This window comes from Capricornis sumatraensis, chromosome 20 (genome assembly GCF_032405125.1).
Source record: "Capricornis sumatraensis isolate serow.1 chromosome 20, serow.2, whole genome shotgun sequence".
Lineage (NCBI taxonomy): Eukaryota > Metazoa > Chordata > Mammalia > Artiodactyla > Bovidae > Capricornis > Capricornis sumatraensis.
In genome coordinates, this window is record NC_091088.1 from 56,740,117 (window position 1) to 56,760,294 (window position 20,178).

At 50.8% G+C, this 20,178-nt stretch overlaps 1 protein-coding gene across 1 annotated transcript; it reads right to left on the minus strand.

Moving 5' to 3' along the window:
- Positions 1 to 1,895: 1,895 nt before the first annotated feature.
- LOC138096682 (carcinoembryonic antigen-related cell adhesion molecule 7-like) lies at positions 1,896 to 16,992 on the minus strand. Its single transcript, XM_068992949.1, has 8 exons — positions 16,929 to 16,992; positions 15,683 to 16,042; positions 14,168 to 14,446; positions 4,437 to 4,548; positions 3,216 to 3,259; positions 2,865 to 2,896; positions 2,206 to 2,247; positions 1,896 to 1,961 (listed from the first exon to the last, which is right to left on the minus strand). Exons 1-8 carry the CDS (start codon positions 16,990 to 16,992, stop codon positions 1,896 to 1,898), a joined length of 999 nt encoding a protein of 332 aa, XP_068849050.1.
- Positions 16,993 to 20,178: the final 3,186 nt, after the last annotated feature.

Consider the following 20,178-nt stretch of genomic DNA (forward strand, 5'->3'; position numbering starts at 1 on the left):
GTGGGGAATGTATTGGGCTGAGTCAATACATTCATAATGTTCTAAGGCAGGAGAGGCAGAGCCAGAGGAGATGGGGTGATGGAAGGAGAGCTTGGGGAGCTTTAAGATGCTCCACTGCTGGCTTTGAAGATGGAGGAAGGGGCCATGAACCCAGGAAAGCAGGCAGCCTCTCACAGCTTGGAAAGGCAAAGAAATGAACTGTCTGTAGAATCCAGAAAGAACAGGGTCATACTGACACCTTGATTTGTGCCACTAACATTGTGGTCACTTGTTACAGAACAATAAGGAACACCAAGAGGTGTCACCTTGTCTCATCCAAGACTGTGTGCAGGGGGATGAGGAGTAATGTAGACCTCAGTCATGACCGGAAGCTTTGCAGGCAGTCTCTCCTGCCTCCCATCTCATCTGAGCACACCTGGCACTGGCACTGGCAGAGCACGCCTGTCTTCCGTGGGCTCTGTGCCCTGTGCACACGCCTGCTACATGTGTGTGAGTGTGGCACCTACCCCAGGGACCTATGTGAGAACAGCACCTACCGCAGGGGCCTCAGGAAGAGACTGAGAACTGCTAGCCCAGGTGTGTGGTGGAGGCTGCAGGTGAGATCCGGGTGGGAAGGCCCTTGGGACACTTTGAGGAGGGGACAGGTGAGCCCTTTGCCATGGTAGCCAGGTTGAGTTTTAGGAAGAGCCTGCACCTCCGCCCTGAGGCTTACGTGTGTGTGTGTGTGTGTGTGTGTGTGTGTGTTAGGAGCAGGCTCACGATCCGCACCAAAAAGCAAAGTGGGAGCCAGCAGGAAGTGGACAGAGGTCACGGGCAGTTCCTGGGAGGACCTTGCTCAGAGCATGGTTTCTGAGTCCCTTTTACTTTGCTGACTCTGATTGCTCCTCTGTCCCCTGAGAGGGAACGGTGTCCTCAGGGCCTAGGCCCTTAGGGAAACGATGGAAACCCATGGAGAGAAGGCATTCTGGATCCTAGATCTGGGGACAGACAAAAGTTCCTGTGCCATCGCTGACTCAGTGGACGTTAGTTGAAGCAAATTCTGGGGGATAGTGAAGGACAGGGAAGCCTGGCGTGCTGCAGTCCACGGGGTCCCAAATACTCAGACACAACTTAGCAACTGAACAACAAAAATTCATTGGGGGCAGCACCAGTTGTGGCCAGCAGGGTCTGGACAAGAGGGCCAAAGGGCTCAGGACACCAAGAGGCTGCAAAGGGGCCTCACCATAATAGCTGTCTCACCCACGACTCGTCCTTCCTGACTCGAGTTCTAGTGGGTCTCAGATGGTCCCATATTCTGTGCTCCAGAGACCCCATGCCAGGTGAGCAGGCACTGGGAGGTGCCTGGGACCCCAGGGCAGTGTGAGGACTGCCGACGCCCACGTGGCTGCGAAGGGTCTGGTGACCCTCCTTTCCTGTTAGCATGCCCCCTCCCTCCATTCTCACAATCTTCCCCTTCCTTTCCCCCAGGGAATAGGTGGGGAGGCCTGGTAACTAGAGCTAATGCGTTCCCTGAGGAACCATGGAGATACCGGAGCAGATTCAGGTGGATTTCTTGTTGGACAGGACCCAAGGGCACTATATTTTGCAGCCAGAAGGAAAGTGCTCTTTATTCAGATCTTTCTGGTGGTCCGCAGTGGGTCACAGGCCCAGTCACTTGCCCTGTTAAAACATCCCCCAACTGCGGGAGTCGCAGCCTGAGTTCTGGTCCACCCAGGGTTCAGGGCAGCCTGTCAGGGTCTCCAGAAATCAACCCTGAGCCTGGGCCCAGGTTCCTGAATAGCCTCAGGTCTCAGAGCTGGTTCTCTGCCTCAGGCTCTCCCTCTTGACCTCACTCGGGTCTTGGGTCTCAGGTAAGCTCTTTCCCACAGTCTGTTAAGGAGACGTGTCTGGAGGAACTAAGGACCCACATCTGCTTTGTGGCTGATATGACAGTAAACGTCTGTGTCGGGGCGTAGTAATTCCTGCAAAAGAAAACCGATGCCTCCAAGCTCATGTAACCTTCTCAGATGACTACCCAGGGACTTCCCAGCCCCGGGTCCCCCAGGGTCTGTCTGGGTCAGAGGTTTTTGGTCCAGACCCACCTCCCCTTCGTCCCCTTTCAATCTTTCTGCTATTTCTTGGACCTTCAAACACAGCCAGGTGTGCAGGGGGGAATTCCTCTGCCCCTTGGGCTTAAAGGACCAGAACCTGGATCCCCACACTCACCTGGTAGATGGGAGCTGGTGGCCTGGCATCACGTAGGGAGGCCTGGGCATGGAGGAAGCAGGCATCAGAGGAGAGGGAAGGAGAGTGATTTCTCCTGAACAGCCATCTCCACGCCTGCAGCCCCCACCCCAAATCCTGTCTGGGCTCTGTTTCCCACCCTTGTTAGCCTGGCTCCCCTGACTGATGATCCAGTGCCCACTCTCTTCCTCGCTCGACTCCAAGGTTCTCCTGAGGTCAAGTCAGGGGACCAGGGCAGCCTCTGGATAAGGTGGTGGGTGGTCACGTTCCTGAAGTGCATCCAGCTCCCAGCTTGGTGGGGCTTGCTATATCCTAACTACTCTTATGAGCTTCCCTGGTGGCTCAGAAGGCAAAGAATCTGCCTGCAATGTGGGAGACCCCGGCTCGATCCCAGGGTCATGGAGATCCCTTGGAGAAGGCAATGGTAACCCATTCCAGTATTCTTGCCTGGAGAAATCCGAGGCCAGAGGAGCCTGGCGGTCTACTGTCCATGGGGTCACAAAGGCTGGACACGACTGAGCGACTTTCAACTACCCTCAAGTGAAAGGGGTCTGCACAGTGCATCAGGGTTGGACAGTCCCCCTGCCCTGTGCCTGTGATCGGGTACGCGGGGAGAAGAGAAAAGGAAGGGATGTACTCACCTGGGAGACAGAGCTGCCAGAGGGACCATGTCCTGGGAGGAGACAGGAGTTACCACTGAGCATGTGAGGAAGCTTAGCCCATTCTCTCAGGAGAGGCTGAGAGTCCACCTTCTGGAGAACCATGGGAGAAAGAGCCCCACCAAGGGAGAGACACTCTGGCAATTTCAGGGCCCAGTGAGGGCAAAGGAGCCTCCCAGGATTATAATTCACAGGACAAGCAGACTAGCCAGTTGGGGTCCCCTGTGCTGAAGCCCCAGAGAAAGGGCCAGAGACCCTGGGGGAGGCAGGCAGGAACAGACAGGGCAGGGCCTGCCCGGGGCGCCTGCTGTGCTGGGCTGAACAGACACTCACCTGAGGTGGACGCTGGGGGCCAGTTTCCTCTGTTGGGCAGGCAGCTGGGGTTAGGGAAGAAAAAAAAAAAAACAGTTATATTTGTGAGGGGTGTAGAGGGAGGTCAAGGCTTTGCTGTCAGAACACGGGACAGGAGGATCCCCATGTCCAAGCAGGGGCTGGACGCCTCCTTTCTCCACCAAGGCTTCTTAGAGGGGAGGGCCCAGCAAGGACGCTGAGGAAAGTCCTTAAGAAGCCGTATCTACCCTGAGTCCGGAGGGGCAGGACCATAGGCTAATAGGGTTCAGAAGGAAGTGGCCACCGAAGGGATCAGGGCTCTGGGAAAGGCATCCATCCATCCAGAGCTCTGTCTGTGTGGACGTACCACGCTTATGGGGAGAGCAGGGCCAGTGTGTGGGGAGGAAAGGGAAGCCAGCGACTCGGGTCTCACTGAGGGCAGTGTCGCTGCTGTGGCCCCTGCCCTCACCCAGGAGGTGCTGAAATGTGACAGCGGCCTTCTCCTTTCCCTCCATCACCTGGACCTGAAGTGTAAAGACATCCCACCCCCTGCTGACCTGGCACGATGTTCTGTCTCAAGCATCAGGGGTGTCGTTAACGCATCTGCCAGCTGGGGGCATTTGACCCCACCTGGCCTGTCCAGACTTCTTTTTCTGGCCAAGCGTGACTTTGATCAGGATGCCCCTCAGGCCCTGGCCCCGTGACTGCCCCTCATAGAGTAGCTGGATTGAAATATACAGGAAGAGATACCTTTTTCTGAGTACTTACTACCTGTCAGCGTACATATAGGGAACTAGGACATGGAGGGGTCTTAATTGTGTTAACTGATAGATGAGGCTTCCCTGGTGTCTCAGAGGTAAAGAATCTGCTTGCCAATGCAGGAGACACGGGTTCGATCCCTGGGTCATGAAGATCCCCTGGGAAAGCAAATGGCAACCCACTCCAGTATTCCTGCCTGGAAATTCCATGGACACAGGAGTCCATGGAGTGGCAAAAGAGATGGACCCAACTTCGTGACTAAATAACAAAATAAATGAGGACGGTGTTAAGGAAGCTGCCACAGGTCAATACCAGGTGAGGCAGGAACTGAAGGACGAGAGAGAATATCTGTGGGGAAGTGGGGAGGTCCTGGAGATCCAGGCCTGAAATTGGAGGATGGGGTGTCCTTCCTCTAGGACTAGGGTTAACCTGGGGCAAGAGCAGCATCTGGGAATGCCACTGTACCTGTGAAGGAAAATGAAACGCCCCAGGACAGCCAGAAGTATCAGCACAAGCAGGACCCCAATCACGATGCCAGTAATGGCCCCCACACTGAGGGCTCGGCTGTTTTCTTGCCCTGAAAGCAGAAGAGAAGGAGAGAGGGGAGATGGGGTCCGAGTTCACTGGAGGGAACACCAAGAGGAGTCTTCCGGGAGAGGGCCTGTAGGACGAAGGAAATGCTCTGAGGCCTGTGTGGTTGTCTGTTTTGTCATCACGGTGTCCTCCTGACTCTCCCATGCGTGTGTTTGCATCGTTTTCCTCTTATTCAGATTTGAAACCCTGGGCTTGCTCTAACTCTCCATTCTCTCACTGTAGCCAGTTCCATGTCCTGACACTTTCCTCTGTGGAGGGACCCGCAGAAGGATTTTAATCTCATCAACTTCCTGGTGAACAGCCTCTGAACAGCCCTAAAATCCAGCGGTTCTTCTCCAGGTTTAAGATGAGGAAACTGAGGCACAAGATCCAGTGTGTTGCCCACAGTCAAACAACTCTCACAAATAATAACCAAACTGCGACAAGGTGAGCTAAGTTTTGCATAATTAATTAGACACATCGTTCTACAGGCTCTGAAAGGAGACCACAGCCTCATTATTTGCATTCATTACACACCCACTTTCTGTGAAATCACAAGAGAAGGTGTAGAGGTGTTGAGGGTCACTTAGAGAGCTCAGCTGGGGAGCTGGGGTCTCATCTGCAGACTCTGACGGTGGGGAGACTCTACACTGATGGGATCCTGCATCCTCTGTGCTGACACTGTTGATTGTGTGGGGCAGCATCGCCTTCTCAGGGAGCCATAAACTCTGCTCATCAATTTACTGACCACTGGATGCATGTCCCCATGTCACCTGATCTGTTTGCACCTGGACTGGAATGCTCATGGGCTTTCTCAGAGGTAGGGACTGACTACCAAAGAGCATGACCTTCGCCTGTGGTTCCAGATCTCTTGGACTGATGCCTCTGTCCATGGAATTCTCCAGGTAAGAATACTGGAGTGAGTTGCCATTTCCTCCTCCAGGGAATCTTCCCGACCCAGGGATCAAACCTGCATCTCTTAGTCTCAGGGATAGGCACTGGCAGGCAGGTTCTTTTGTTGTTTACCACTAGCCCCACCTGTGAAGCCCCTAGAGAGGGAAGAGGGAACATCAAACTTGAGGGCAAGTCCAGTTCCTTGGCTGATCGCATCTGAGAGCTCCGTGGGATGAGCCTTCCTTCTCAGGGTGCAAAACTAGCCTCCTCTCTATTCTGGTTTTCTACTCCTAATGTGCTTGTCTGAGATTGACTCAGCTAGCTATATAATCAAGGTCCATGTCTAAAGCCCTGAAGTCCTCAGTGTGAGGGGATGGCTGTCTCCATATTGGGCAGGTCTAAGGAGAACCTGCTTCTCAAGAAAGATGTTTTCTTCCTCATTGTTAAATTATTTAAACAGGGTTGAAGAAAATTTGGAGCTGAATATAAGAAGTGAAAACAATAACTTGGAAGGGTGATTCCTCAGCACATTTGAGCAGGTAAAAGAAAGAATCCATGAACGTGGAGGAAAAAAAACAAAAGAAATTATTCAGACTGGGGATTAGAAAGGAAAAAAAAATGAGGACTGGTGACTCCAGGCAAAGTATTATGCAGAACTCCATCAAGTGGACAAACGTGCAGAATGGCAGATTTTGAAGTAGAAGACAGAGAGAAAAGCAGTGAAAAAAAATGGTTAAAATTAATGGCTTAAAACTTTCCAAGCTAGATGGGAGATAACCTATCAAGGGTGGTTAGGAACTCCACGAAAGGCTCTTTCACGATACAGATGTTGTGACACAATTTAGCCAAATTGCTGAAATACTGAGGGAAAGAGGAAGTGATTAAAGCTGCAAGAGAGAAGTGGCTTATCACGCACAATGGATCCTCAACAAGGTGAATAGCAAATTTCACATCAGAGACCAGGGGGCCAGAAGATATTGGGATGACTGAATTAAGTCCTACATGGAAGATTTCAGCCAGGAAAGCAATGTACAGAAAAAGTCTTCTTCAGTGAAGCTCAAATTAGGACTTTCCTAGATAAACAATAGTCAAGGGAATTTATTGCTTGGAGATGTGCCTCATATGAAACGTAAAGAGGATCCTTTAAGATGACTGTTCAAACACTGGACAGTAACTCAAAGCCACAGGAATGTATAAAGAACAGAGGTCAGGAGAAGAACAAGGTGGAGGACGTGGAGTACGTCTCTCTCCATAGATGCATCAGGAACACACCTTCAGAGACAGGAGTGCATGCAGAACACCAGCTGAGAGTGGAGAGGAGGACCTGACCAGCGGAAAAGAATATACAGATCCACGCAGAACACGGACGGCAGACAGCGAAACAGCTGATCGGTGGCAGCCCCAACCAAAAGGCACACTGGCTGAATGGATACAAACACAAGACCCATATATACGCGGTCCACCAGAAACCCACTTCACACCTAAAGACACAGGCAGACTGAAAGCGAGAGGATGGAAAAATACATCCCAGTGAGAGCTTTACTTCCTTTCCCATCTGGATTCCTTTTATTTCTTTCTCTTCTCTGATTGCTGTAGCTAGGACTTCCAGATCGATGCTGAATAATAGTGGTGGAAGTGGACACCCTTGTCTTGGTTCTGATCTTAGGGGGAATGCTTTCACATTTTCACCATTGAGAATAATGTTTGCTGTAGGCTTCTCATATATGGCCTTTTCTGTGTTGAGGTAGGTTCCTTCTATGCCCATTTTCTGAAGAGTTGTCATCATAAATGGGTGCTGAATTTTGTCAAAGGCTTCTTCTGCATCTATTGAGATGATCATATGGTTTTTATCTTTCAATTTGTTAATATGATACATCACATGATTGCTTAGCGTATATTGAAGAATCCTTGCATCACTGGAATAAACCCAACCTGATCATGGTTTATGAACTTCTTGATGTGTTGCTGAACTCTGTTTGCTAAAATCTTGTTGAGGATTTCTGCATCTCTGTCCATCAGTGATATTGGCCCATAGTGTTCTTTTTTAGTGTCGTCTTTGTCTGGTTTTGGTATGAGAGTAATGGTGGCCTCATAGAATGAGTTTGGAAGTCTTCCTTCCTCTGCAGTTTTTTGAAAGCGTTTTAGAAGGATAGGCATTAGCTCTTCTCTAAATGTTTGATAGAATCCTCCTGTGAAGCCACTGGGTCCTGGACTTTTCTTTTTTGGGAGATTTTTGATCACAGCTTCAATTTCAGTGCTTGTAATGGGGTTGTTTGTGATTTCTATTTCTTCCTAGTTGGGTCAGGAAGACTGAACCAGTCTTCCTGGTTCAGTCCAAGACTGGACTTTTCTATGAATCTGTCCATTTCTTCCAGGTTATCCATTTTATTGCCATATAGTTTTCATAATAGTCTCTTATAATCCAAAACCAGTTCTCAGAGGGAAGTTTATAACAGTACAATCCTACCACAGGAAACAAGAAAAACATTGAATAGACTACCCAACTTTACACCTAAAACAACTGGAAAAAGAAGAACAAAAAGCCCCCAAAATTAGTAGAAGGAAATAAATCAACAAGATTAGAGCAGAAATAAATGAAAAAGAAATGAAAGAAACAACAGTAAAGGAGAATAAAACTAAAAGGTCGTTCTTTGAGAAAATAAACAAAATTGACAAACCTTTAGCCAGACTCATCAAGAAAAAAAGAAAGAAGAATCAAATCAACAAAATTAGAAATGAAAAAGGAGAGGTTAAAACAGACTTTACAGATGGTAAAAGAAGAAGTAAAGCTCTCACTGTTTGCAGATGACAGGATAATGTACATAGCAAACCCTAAAGACACTAGCAGAAAATTACTAGAGTTAATCAGTGAATTTAGCAAAGTTGCAAATAAAAAATCAGTACACAGAAACCACTGCTGCTGCTGCTGCTGCTAAGTTGCTTCAGTTGTGTCCATCTCTGTGCAACCCCATAGACGGCAGCCCACCAGGCTCCGCCGTCCCTGGGATTCTCCAGGCAAGAACACTGGAGTGGATTGCCATTTCCTTCTCCAATGCATGAAAGTGAAAAGTGAAAGAGAAGTCACTGAGTCATGTCCAACTCTCAGCGACCCCATGGACTGCAGCCTACCAGCCTCCTCCATTCATGGGATTTTCCAGGCAGGAGTACTGGAGTGGGGTGCCATTGCCTTCTTCCAGAAACCACTTGGATTTCTATAAACTAACATTGAAAAATGAGAAAGAGAAATTAAGGAATCAATCCCATTCATCATTACAACAAAAAGAATTAAATATCTAGAAATAAACTTACCTCAGGAGACAAGAGAACTGTACACAGAAAAGTATAAGACACTAATGAAAGAAATCAAAGATGACAGAAACAGATGGAGAGATACTTCAGGTTCCTGGGTAGGAAGAACCAATATTGTGAAAATGATGATACTACCAAATGCAATCTACAGATTCCATGTGATCCCTATCTAACTACCAATGACATTTTCCACAGAACTAGAACAAAAAATTTCATAATTCATATGAAAACACAAAAGACCCCGAATAGCCAAAGCAGTTTTGAAAAGGAAGAATGGAGCAGGAGGAATCAACCTTCCTGACTTCAGATTATACTACACAGCTACAGTCATCAAGACAGCATGGTAGTGGCACAAAAAAACATAATTTTTTGTGTGCCAGGACCATACATAGAAAGACCCATAGGCCAATGAAACAAGATAGAAAGCCCCAAATAAACCCAGGCACCTATGTGTACCCTTTTTCTTTTACAAAGAAGGCAAGAATATAGAATGGGGCAAAGACAGCTTCATCAATAAATGGTGCTGGAAAAACTGGACAGCTACAGGTAAAAGAATGAAATTAGAAGAATTCCTAACACCACAGACAAAGACATACTCAAAATGGATTAAAGAATTTAATATAAGACCAGAAACTATAAAACTCTTAGAGGAAAACATAGGCAGAACACTCGATGACATAAACCAAAGCAAGATCCTCTATGACCCACCTCCTAGAGTCTGGAAATCAAAACAAAAGTAAACAAGTGGGACCTGATTAAACTTAAAAGTTTTTGAACAGCAATGGAAACTACAAGCAAGGTTAGAATACAACTCTCAGAATGGGAGAAAATAATAGCAAATTAAATAACTGACAGAGGGTTAAGTTCCAAAATATACAAGCAGCTCATACAATTCAATACCAGAAAAAAAAACCAACCCAATCAGAAAGTGGGAAAAAGAACTAAACAGACACTTCTCCAAAGACATCAGTCAGTCAGTCAGTTCAGTTGTTCACTCATGTCCGACTCTTTGTGACCCCATGAATTGCAGCATGCCAGGCCTCCTGGTCCATCACCAACTCCCGGAGTTCACTCAGACTCATGTCCATTGAGTCAGTGGTGCCATCCAGCCATGTCATCCTCTGTCGTCCGTTCTCCTCCTGCCCCCAATCCCTCCCAGCATCAGAGTCTTTTCCAATGAGTCAACTCTTCACATGAGGTGGCCAGGTACTGGAGTTTCAGCTTTAGGATCATTCCTTCTAATGAACACCCAAGGCTGATCTCCTTCAGAATGGACTGGCTGGATCTCCTTGAAGTCCAAGGGACTCTCAAGAGTCTTCTCCAACACCACAGGTCAAAAGCATCAATTCTTCGGCACTTAGCTTTCTTCACAGTCCAACTCTCACATCCATACATGACCACAGGAAAAACCATAGCCTTGACTAGACAGACCTTTGTTGGCAAAGTAATATCTCTGCTTTTGAGTATGCTGTCTAGGTTGCATAGAGATAGCTAACAAACACATGAAAAGAAGCTCAACATGGCTCAGTCTTAAAGGAATGCAAATCTAAACTAAATGAGATATCACTTCACACCAGTCAGAATGGCTATCATCAAAAAGTCGACAAACAATAAATGTTGGAGAGGGTGTGGAGAAAAGGGAATGCTCTTGTACTGTTGGTGGGAATGTAAATTGATACAGCCACTATGGAAGATAGAATGGAGACTCCTTAAAACACTAGGAATAAAACCACCATATGACCCAGCAATCCCACAGCTGGGCACATACCCCGAGGAAACCAAAATTGAAAAAGACACCTGTAACCCATTGTTCACTGCAGCACTATTTACAAGAGCTAGAACATGGAAGCACCCCAGGTGTCCATCGAGTGATCAATGGATAAAGAAATTGTGGTGCAAAGACACAATGGAATATACTCAGCCACAAAAAGAAACGCCTTTGAGTCAGTTCTAATGAGGTGGATGAACCTAGAACCTATTATACAGACGATGTAACCCAGAAAAAGAAAGATAAGTACCGTATTCTAACGCATACATACGGAATCTAGAAACATGGTCCTGAAGAATTTACTTACAGGGCTGCAATGGAGAAACAGACACAGAGAACAGACTTATGGACATGGGGAGAGAGGAAGAGAGGGTGAGATGCATGGAAAGAGTAGCATGAAAACTTACATTACCATATGCAAAATAGATAGCCAACGGGAATTTGCTGTATGGCTCAGGAAACTCAGACAGCGGCTGTGTATCAACCTATAGGGGGTGCTGAGGGAGGTTCCAAAGGGAGGGGTAAATGTACACCTATGGCTGATTCATGTTGAGGTTTGACAGAAAACAACAAAATTCTGTAAAGCAATTACCCTTCAATAAAAAATTAATTAAAGAAAAAAGAACAGTGCTAAGAGTGATCCAAGGTAGCTATCTCATTTAAGCCAATATTTTTGTCTTTCTTGCAATCGCATGCTTTTCTTTCTCATTTCAAAGATATTTCTTGGAACAATATTTATAAATCTATATAATGGACACACATTGTATAAGGATGGCTGAAATTGATGACAATAGGTGTATAAAATCGGGGGGATGGAGATGTATAGGAGCACCTCGTTTGTCTTATGCATCATAGAACCTAGTTGATATTTCAACTAGATAGATACATGTTTAAGATATTAATTGTCACCTTCCAGTTAGCCCCTAAGAAAAGAACTGAAATATATGTGGAAAGGGAAAGATAGTCTCAAAATGACAACTAAGTAAGGAAATCACTTAACTACCAAAGAGGAAGAAATAGAGGAATTAATGAATAAAGCATGTAGCACATATACCAAGGAGTGAGATGCAGAAGCTCTTTCCTATCGGGAAGTATCTGACTCATAGACAGGCTCAACCTTCAAATTAAAGGCAGAAGTTGACAGAATGGATTAAAATTATGACCCATCTCTATACTCTCTTCAAGGGACTCACTTTAGATACAAAGACATAGAAGGTTGAAGTCAGGTTGGAAAAAGATATTCTATGCAAATAGTAATAAAAAGAGAATTGTGGTGGCTGTATGAGTGTCTGGTATAATAATCTCTAAATCAAGAAAGCCTACAAGAGACAAAGTAAGACCCTACATATCAAGAAAAATTTCATTCACCAAGGAAATCGAACAGTTATAAGCATCATGCACCTAACACCACCAGATTTGTGAATCAAAATGGACAGTATCAAGGGGAGAAACAGCTCGGTCACAACAGTGACATGACAACACCCAGCTTTCAATGATGGATGCGGCAGTCAGAGGGAATTTCAGTGAGAAACTAGAGGCCGTGAGATCACTGCAAACCATTGACCTAACCGACCAACAGACAACACAGAGTCGTAAGCGTTTATGTTGCGCAAATTACAGTCCTCAAGGCCCCCATCTCTCCACACATGACCACCGCCCATACTGGGGAGAAATGGCGTCACTTTCACTGTAGAGACGACGGCGCAACTAAGAAAGACAGGTGGAGGGATGTGGAGTCAAGTGTGCCGGCAAGCCCGCAGTCACAGCAGTGCCAGCTAGCATGTGGACACTTCCTGCCTGAACACAGCTGCTGTGATCCCACCTTCACTGGGGCACGTATTCACAAAGCTCTATAGAGTGCATACCACACCCCACGGTACACGTAAGGAAAAGGAGGTTTAGCCTTTGTGACTCACCGGGGCTTCCCAGGAGGCACTAGTGGTAACGATCCCACCTGCCAATCAGGAGACATAGGACACAGGGACCCAGTCCCGGGTGGGGAAGATTCCCCTGGAGGAGGTCACAGCAACCTCTGCAGTGGAAGGCGGAGTCTTCACCGCTGGGCTGCCCAGGAAGTCCCAGGGACTGATTTTAGCGCTGCTTCCAGCGGTCTTGGCAACGAGGCTTCACAGCAGAGGGCCAGGAGAAATCAGGGGGTGAGGAGGGGAGAGACAGCACACGTTCCACTTGCTTGAAGTGAAGGAAATGAGATGATAGGCTAATTGTTGGTGGAATTAATAAAGGAAGGTTATCCAGGTTAAAATGGGCTTCCCTGGTGGCTTATACGGGAAGAGCGCCTGCAGTGCAGTAGACTCGGGTTCGATCCTTGGGTCAGGATGATCCCCTGGAGTAGCGAATGGCACCCCACTCCAGGGCTCTTGCCTGGGAAATCCCACGGACAGAGTAGCCTAGTGAGCTCAAGTCTGTGGTGTCACAAAGAGTCGGACACCACTGAACGACTAAGACAGGAGGCGATGATGGCCACTCACAGGTCACATGCAGCCTGAGGGGCTCGCTTCTGCTGGAGCTGCCCCTGTTGAAGGCTTCACACTGATAATCCCCGGCGTCCTCTCTGCTGACGGGGTCTATGGTGAGGGTGCTGTTGTCTGAGGACAGTGTCATCCTCTCTGCGAGGAGGAGACTCTGGCCTTTGAAGAACCAGCGTATGGAGACCCCAGTCTCATCTGCGAGGCAGGTCAGGACCACGGGGCCCTCGTATTCTGTGACTGTGGTGTTGCTGGCTTGGAGGGAAGGCTGTGCCACCGGGGCTGTGGAGAGAGAGAGGGGTGACTGCTGAGAGTGGGTTGGAGGCCTTGGCCTTGCTCCCTCCGCAGTCTCGGGGCCCAGTGACCTCTGTAAAGGCGACTGTGAGGAAGGCCCTGGGTCTTTGTTCAGGTGACAATGGGAAAGAGACCAACGCACATCTCCTCTGACCCCCAGATCACGCCAGGGGGACCCTTGCCTGGTCGCTGGGACAACACTCTAGTACTGGACAGTCTGTGCTATCAGCCCTGGGAACCTTGGTTTTCTGACCATGGTGCTATCCAGGCCAGTCAGGGAATGTAGGACCTGAGAGTACATGTTGTGATTGGGGATAGAGAGCCTGGGCGCATTGCCGGGGCCTCACACTGCCAAGCCGGGAGCGCTGTGTGGCTGGGTGAGAGGCTGTGTGGCAGGAGAGCTTGAGGTTCCCCTCTGGATGGTCAGAGGATTTCTGAGGGGTAAGTGGTGGGGTGTCCGGACCATTTGGAGCAAAGAGCAGAAAGCCACATGTGGTGCAACCAGAGGGAAGGGAAGGGGAGTTCCTTGTCTGTACTGGGCCCCTGGGTCCTTCTGAGCTGTTCACACGCTTGTCTGAAAAATTTGCAATCATTACCCTTCATGCTCACTCATTGTGAGTCTGACATTAATTCGTTTCTCCCATCATATTCTGGTGATCCTCAGCCACCAACAAAGAGCAGCCCATCCCCTCCCTGGCTTCATTCAAGGTGGACCTGCCTGGACTTGCCTGGGACAGGAAGTCATGTCCAGTCTGGGTGTCCAGGGGTGATGGCCCATGTACTCGGACCTGAGAGGGATGGGTGTCGACTGGCCTCTGGCAACGTGCATTTGGGTGGGCAGCTCAGGTCACCTAGGAACAGAGGTTACTCACAGAGGACATCCAGGGTGAATGGGTCACTGCGGCTGACACTCACTGGGTTCCGGGCTTCACACACATAGGGTCCTGTGTCATTCCTTGTCACATTGAACACAGTGAGAGTCCTCTTGTCCTCGGACAGTTCCAGCCTGGTGCTCTTGGGGAGGCTCTGACTGTTGATCCACCACATGTAGGAGGTGTTCTGGGTCTCAGCTCCACATGTTAACACCACAGTGTCCTCGTGCTCCCAGGGGTTGGAGTTGTTGCTGGTGATGACGGGTGTGGGTAGCACCGCTGTGCAGATAACAGAGAGAACATTGCCCTGAGCCTCCCTGGTGGCTCAGACAGTAAAGAATCTGCCTGCCAGTGCAGGAGCCCTGGGCTCAGTCCCTGGGTTGGGAAGATCCCCTGGAGATGGGAATTGCTACCCAGTCAGCATTCTTGCCTGGAGAGTTCCAAGGACAGCAGAACTTGCTGGGCTATAGCACACTGGGTAGCAAAGAGTGGGACGTGACTGAGCAACTAACACTTTCCCTTTCTTTATACCTTAGCCTCCTGTAGAAACACCTTCAAACAAAACTGGCATCCTTCGCCTCTCAGCCAGACAGAGTCTTTACAGAATAAGGCATGCTTGTGTATGGCAAGATGAATGCATGGGGATCTGAGCTCAGAGTGTGAGGCCACCTGCTCTATGTCTGGGAGAAGCACAGGCTTCCTCGGGGGTCGACTGTGCAGCAGCGTTTAGTGGTGGACAGACCTGGGTGGGATTCAGAGACCACCTGGCATCTATCCTGGTTTCATCAACCAGCCTCGGGAGAGAGCTCCCTCGGCGGCACCCTGGGGTCGAGGAGCTGCCAGGAGTGTCTTCCTTCCTCTGTTCCTCTCTGGGGCTGCTGAGATTTCTCTGGCGTCTCCAAGTCCCCCAGGGCATTTGGTTGATTCCTGGGGACCTTGTACCTGTGTGCTCCCCATGCCGAGTCTCAGGAGTAGGACCAGGCTGTGCCCCTGAGCGGACGTGGCTCTCAGGGCTGAGCCCTGGCTGGTGACCAGCTTAGGAGCCTAGGGATTTGGCACAGGCTTCCTGGTGTCACTGGAGGCAGGAGCCCTGGGACAGGGTCTGGGAGGGGCTTCCTGGGGCTGAGATTCTCTGTGAGGATCCCTGGGGCCCTCAGGCCAGGGTCTTCCCTGAGTCCTGCAGGGTCTTCCTCAGGGTCCTGGTCACGGGGAGGGGCCCAGGGGGCTGGACTGAGAGTGCTGTCCCTCTGCTGAGTCCCTCCATCAGCCCGTCCTTCTCTCTGCACAGTGTCTGCAGGGCCTGGCTTCCTGGAAGCATTTCTGACCCTTTGGAGTTTGTCTCCACACCGTGTGTCCTGCACTGAATGTTCAAACCCCGACACGGGGCATAATGCAGAGGGGGATTGGGGCAACTTCCGGGGCTGTCAGTCCTGCAAGTGTGAACAGAATTCACCACCACCCTCCACCCCCGCCCCCGCCTGCCAAACACCCCAAGGTCAGACAGGAAGTACTCACGGTGCACGTGGAGGTGTCCAGTCTGTCTTTCTGTCTGTAAATCCTTCTTTGTAACGAGCAGGGTGTAGGATCCTGTGTCTTTCTGGGCGACGTTCTGGATCAGCAGGGTTCCACTGGGGTAAAGTGCCTCCCGTTTGCTGTACACAGGCCCATAGATAGTTGCATCATTATCTACTCTATATGATGCAATTAGCTTGATGTTGTCTACCCTTTCTCCTCTGTACCAGGCATAGCCTAGAGGAATCTTTGTCACGTTGTGGGCAAGTAGAAGAACATCCGACCCTTCTGCAGCAAGGGGGGGCACCGTTTCAATAGTGAGCTGGGCAGAGGTGGGCGGGGTCCGGAAAGTTAAGAGTGAGACTAGGAGGGAAGAGAGAGATATCAGTTAATACTGTGACCTGCGTGGGGGATGGGAAAATGGTGCCCTGGGTCCTGAGCTGGTTTCTTCATCCTTCAGCCTTAGTGTGGGTGTGTGTGCATGTATGTGTGTGTGTGGTTTTAGGTCAGCAGCATGATCCCTGTCACTTCAACCCCTCTGGGGTCGTTTTTTCCTCTGCTTCCCCAGCTGTCCCTGGCTCACCCCCTTGCTGCCCTCACACGCCTGCTCACACTCAGGGCCTCTTGGGAGATGCCTCCCACAACGACCAGCTGCTGTAAAGACCCTCCGTGCTCACTGCTGACATTCCCCGCTCCGGTTCCTGCGGGACGCCTGGAGCACCTGCCAGCACACTCTCCATCTCTCTGCTTGTCTGTCTTCCTCCCCACAGAGCGCAGGCTCCGTGAGGGCAGGGGCTTGTCTGATCCTGCTTGAAACCCTGGGCCTGGACCAGGCTCCAGACATTAGTACCTGGGGATGAAGGAAGGAGAGTTTCCAGGAATTCCACAGCCTGGTTTTAATTGTCTGTTTCTAAGGGTGTTGGGTAAGGACAGTGTTTACTGTGCTGGTTATGTCTTTTTCTGTAGTGACACAATAAAATGTTATTATTGTCTTCAGTTATCAACAAACTCATCAGTGAAGAATAACTGATAAAACCTACAGCAGTTGAGTCCTCCCGCCCCTCGCCAGCTCTAGCTCAAGCAGAGTCTCCTGTGGCTGAGCCCCCCTCCCTCCCTGATTCCCCTGCCCTCTGCCTTCAGGTCTGAACAGAAGCCCCCTGTCCCCTCTCAGAGCCCCATCTCCCCCAGGGACCAGCCAGTCTCTCGTTCTCCAGTCTCCGCCTCCTCCCTGAAAACTGTCCCCTCTCACCTGCCAGCAGGAGCCTGCTCCAGGGGACATGCCGCCTGCTTGCAGGGCCTGACGGGGGCTCCATGGTGCTTGCGGTCTGCTGTGTCCCTCTCTCTGTGAGGAGAACTTCCTCTCCAGAAACGCTCACAAGCCCTGCAGTCCTTGCAGGAGCTCTGCTGTCCTTCCCCCTGTGTGCTGGACCTGCCCCTGGGCAGGAGCACTTTGCTGGGTCACGTGGCCCAGCCCAATGGGGCGGAGTCTCTGTCCAGGCCCCTCCCCCTCCTCTCCTCCCTCCCTCCTCGTGGCCCCCCTCCCACTTCCCCCTCTGTCTGTATTTCTGTTCCCTGAACTCTGCTGAGTCCTCTGCCTTCTAGAGCAGTGATTCTCCACCTACACACACACACACACACACACACAAACACCGACACACAACACCACCCCACACCCCTACTCACACATACCTACATCTCAGCTACACACAGACACCTAGATACACACACATCTGTACACACACACGCACACACACACCCTTGTCTGGAAAAGCACAACCTTGGGGTGTCCGGGTCGGGGTCCCCACTGCTCTGGATCAGATGCACACTCAGCCTCCCCGACAGCCCTCCCTCATCCCCTTCTGGCTTTTCCCTCCAGAGGAGGAGCCGGGGGGTGGGGAGGGGTTGCATCAGGAACGCTTGTCTCAGGGACGTCCTCCCCACGGTGCGTGGGAATCACCTGTGGAGCTTCATGAAGACTGCGAACCCCCAGGTGACACCTTAGAAATGCTGTTTCAGCAGCTGCCAGGTGACACGCTTGCCCAGCCTGGCTGAGACCCCAGAACAGTGGTTAGGCCGCCCCACCCACCCCAGTGCTGGCCTCTGCTGTGTTTTGGTCTGGGGTCTCTCAGCAAAATCACAGATCCAGGGGTTTCCAAATTTTGGTGGTAATTGTTCCTGTGACACAGAAACCCAGCTGGATGCCCAGGGTCTTCCTGTTGTTCTCAAATATCTGAGAAGATTGCAGATATTTGACCCGCCTGAAGGTCACACTGACTCTGGAGGAGAGAAAGGGGTCACGTGAGTGATGACTGGAGAGGGGACCTGGTCTCTACCTTAGCTTGTCACCAGCCTGGCGTCTGTTTTCAGGGACTGCTGCTGCTAAGACACTTCAGTCGTGCCTGACTCTGTGTGACCCCATAGACAGCAGCCCAGCAGGATCCTCCCTCCCTGTGACTCTCCAGGCAAGAGTACTGGAGTGGGTTGCCATTTCCTTCTCCAGTGCATGCATGCATGCTAATTCTCTTCAGTTGTGTCCGACTCTGTGCGACCCTATGGGCAGAAGCCCACCAGGCTTCTCCGTCCCCAGGATTCCCCAGGCAAGAATACTGAAATGGGTTGCCATTGCCTTCTCCAGGAACAGAGACCCAGAACTGGGTGTCAGGAGGAGCTGCAGTTGGCAGATGAGAAGGGATAGTTTTCTTGTGTGTCCTGGGAAGAGAGGAACCTGGTGCTGAGGGTGGGCTGACTCTGGGCTCCCTGGTCCTCTGGTCACGTTCCGGGAGACTCTCCCTCTGTGTGTCTGTTGCCTGAGCCTTGGTTCAGAAACTGTCCAGGTGCTCCTTGCCATTCCAGGGCCTCCTCTGTCAGCCTGGCTGATCTTTGTGAGGTCGCTGTGATCTTTCCCATGGGTGGCTGCAGGCAGGGATGGGAGCTGGCACGGGTGCCCATAGGCCCCTAGAAGGTTGGGCAGGGTAGTGTGGGCACCCAGGAGGGGCTCTGAGGGTCTGTTAGAGGAGGGGTCCCCTGGGGTCTAACACCGAATGACCCGAAGTGAAGGTGATGTAATAATAACAGGTATAAGTGCACAGTAATTGTAACGCACCTGAATTATCCCAAAATCATCTCCACCACTCCGCAGTTGTCTTCCATGAAGCTGGTCCCTGGTGCCCTTAAGGTTGGAGAGCGCTGTTTAGAAGGAGGGATGGAAATCAGGCTCCTTCTCCACTTCCTTAGGCAAAAGGATATTCACCTGTTAATTTCCTGTTAATTTTCTGTTTGGCCTAATATTTTCCCCTGGAGGTCATGAGCAGACCTGGGGACAATGTAACAGGCTGCACAGGGGTGTAAAGGCCAAAGGGTGTGAGCTGGCTGTGCGCCCTGGGCAGAGGTGGGCGCTGACCTCCAGACTAGAGGCTATCAGCCGGAGTTCAGGTCACTGTGGGTCCCCAGGCTTCCCGACCTCATCCCAGTGCAGGGTGAGCCCAGGGAGACGATGGGCATTGTTCAGTGTCAGGAGAACCATCCATCCAGGTGTGCTCAGGAGGAGCTCTCAGTCCCTGAGGCTTCAAAGGAAGGGCCGGCGGGGAGTCTCTGGGGCTTTGGGGAGAGGGTGGCGGCCTGTGGGCTGGACCCCAGAAGGCCCTGTCCTTCTCCACCTCATGGCAATGGGCCTGCACCCTAGTTCTCTGTGTCCCCATCAGTGGTCTGCTCTCAGCCTCCCCACAGTGCCAGGACCTGGGGCAGCTCCACCTGGAGACTCTGTCAGGGGAGGAGAGACCCCCATGGGACCCCAGTCCCCCTGAGATGGAGCAGCTGCAGAAGCTGGTTCCTCTGTTCCGGAAGTTCCCCTCCTTTCCCTGGACGCCTTAGGGGGAGGGGCTGAGATGTCTCCAGGGACCAGGCCCAGGTGTCCCCAGAGATGAGGTGCCTTGGGATGAGGAGCTGCTCCCCAGTTCCTGTGAGTTCAGCTGGGGCTCCCCCTCCTCTGTGGCGACTCCCTTGGGATGGAGGATCGGGAGTCTGAGCCAGGTCAGGTCTCTGAGAGCAGGGGAAGGACTCAAGCTGCCATCCCAGGCCCTCCAGGGAGACTAGAAGATTCTCCTGAGAGGAGATGGGAGGGGGTGAGATTATCTGGGAATGAGCAGAGGTCTGACCCGACACAGAGGCCCCTGTCCTCACACCTGCCTCCATGAGGAATAAAGTCCCGCCCTGGAGCAGCTTGGGCTCTTGCAAGTCTCCTCCCAGTTTGAAGCCAGGGCCCCTGTGTCCACAAGGAATATTCTCTGACACCTCAGTGTCACACTGGGTGGGGGGTGTGAGTTCTGGCTTCTGTAATGTAGATTCCCTTATCTATTTCAGTTCAGTTCAGTTCAGTTGCTCAGTCGTGTCCGACTCTTTGAGACCCCATGAATCGCAGCACGCCAGGCCTCCCTGTCCATCACCATCTCCCAGAGTTCACTCAGACTCACGTCCATCGAGTCCGTGATGCCATCCAGCCA

What these genes read in the sequence shown, in the direction of transcription:
- LOC138096682 (XM_068992949.1), bottom strand. Translation starts at nt 16,992, where the DNA reads ATGGAGCCCCCGTCAGGCCCTGCAAGCAGGCGGCATGTCCCCTGGAGC. An exon ending in TGGACACCTCCACGTGCACC is followed by an intron (nt 14,447 to 15,682) that starts GTGAGTACTTCC and finishes TTATCTGCACAG; the next exon opens with CGGTGCTACCCACACCCGTC. An exon ending in GCCCCCAGCGTCCACCTCAG is followed by an intron (nt 2,897 to 3,215) that starts GTGAGTGTCTGT and finishes GTCTCCTCCCAG; the next exon opens with GACATGGTCCCTCTGGCAGC.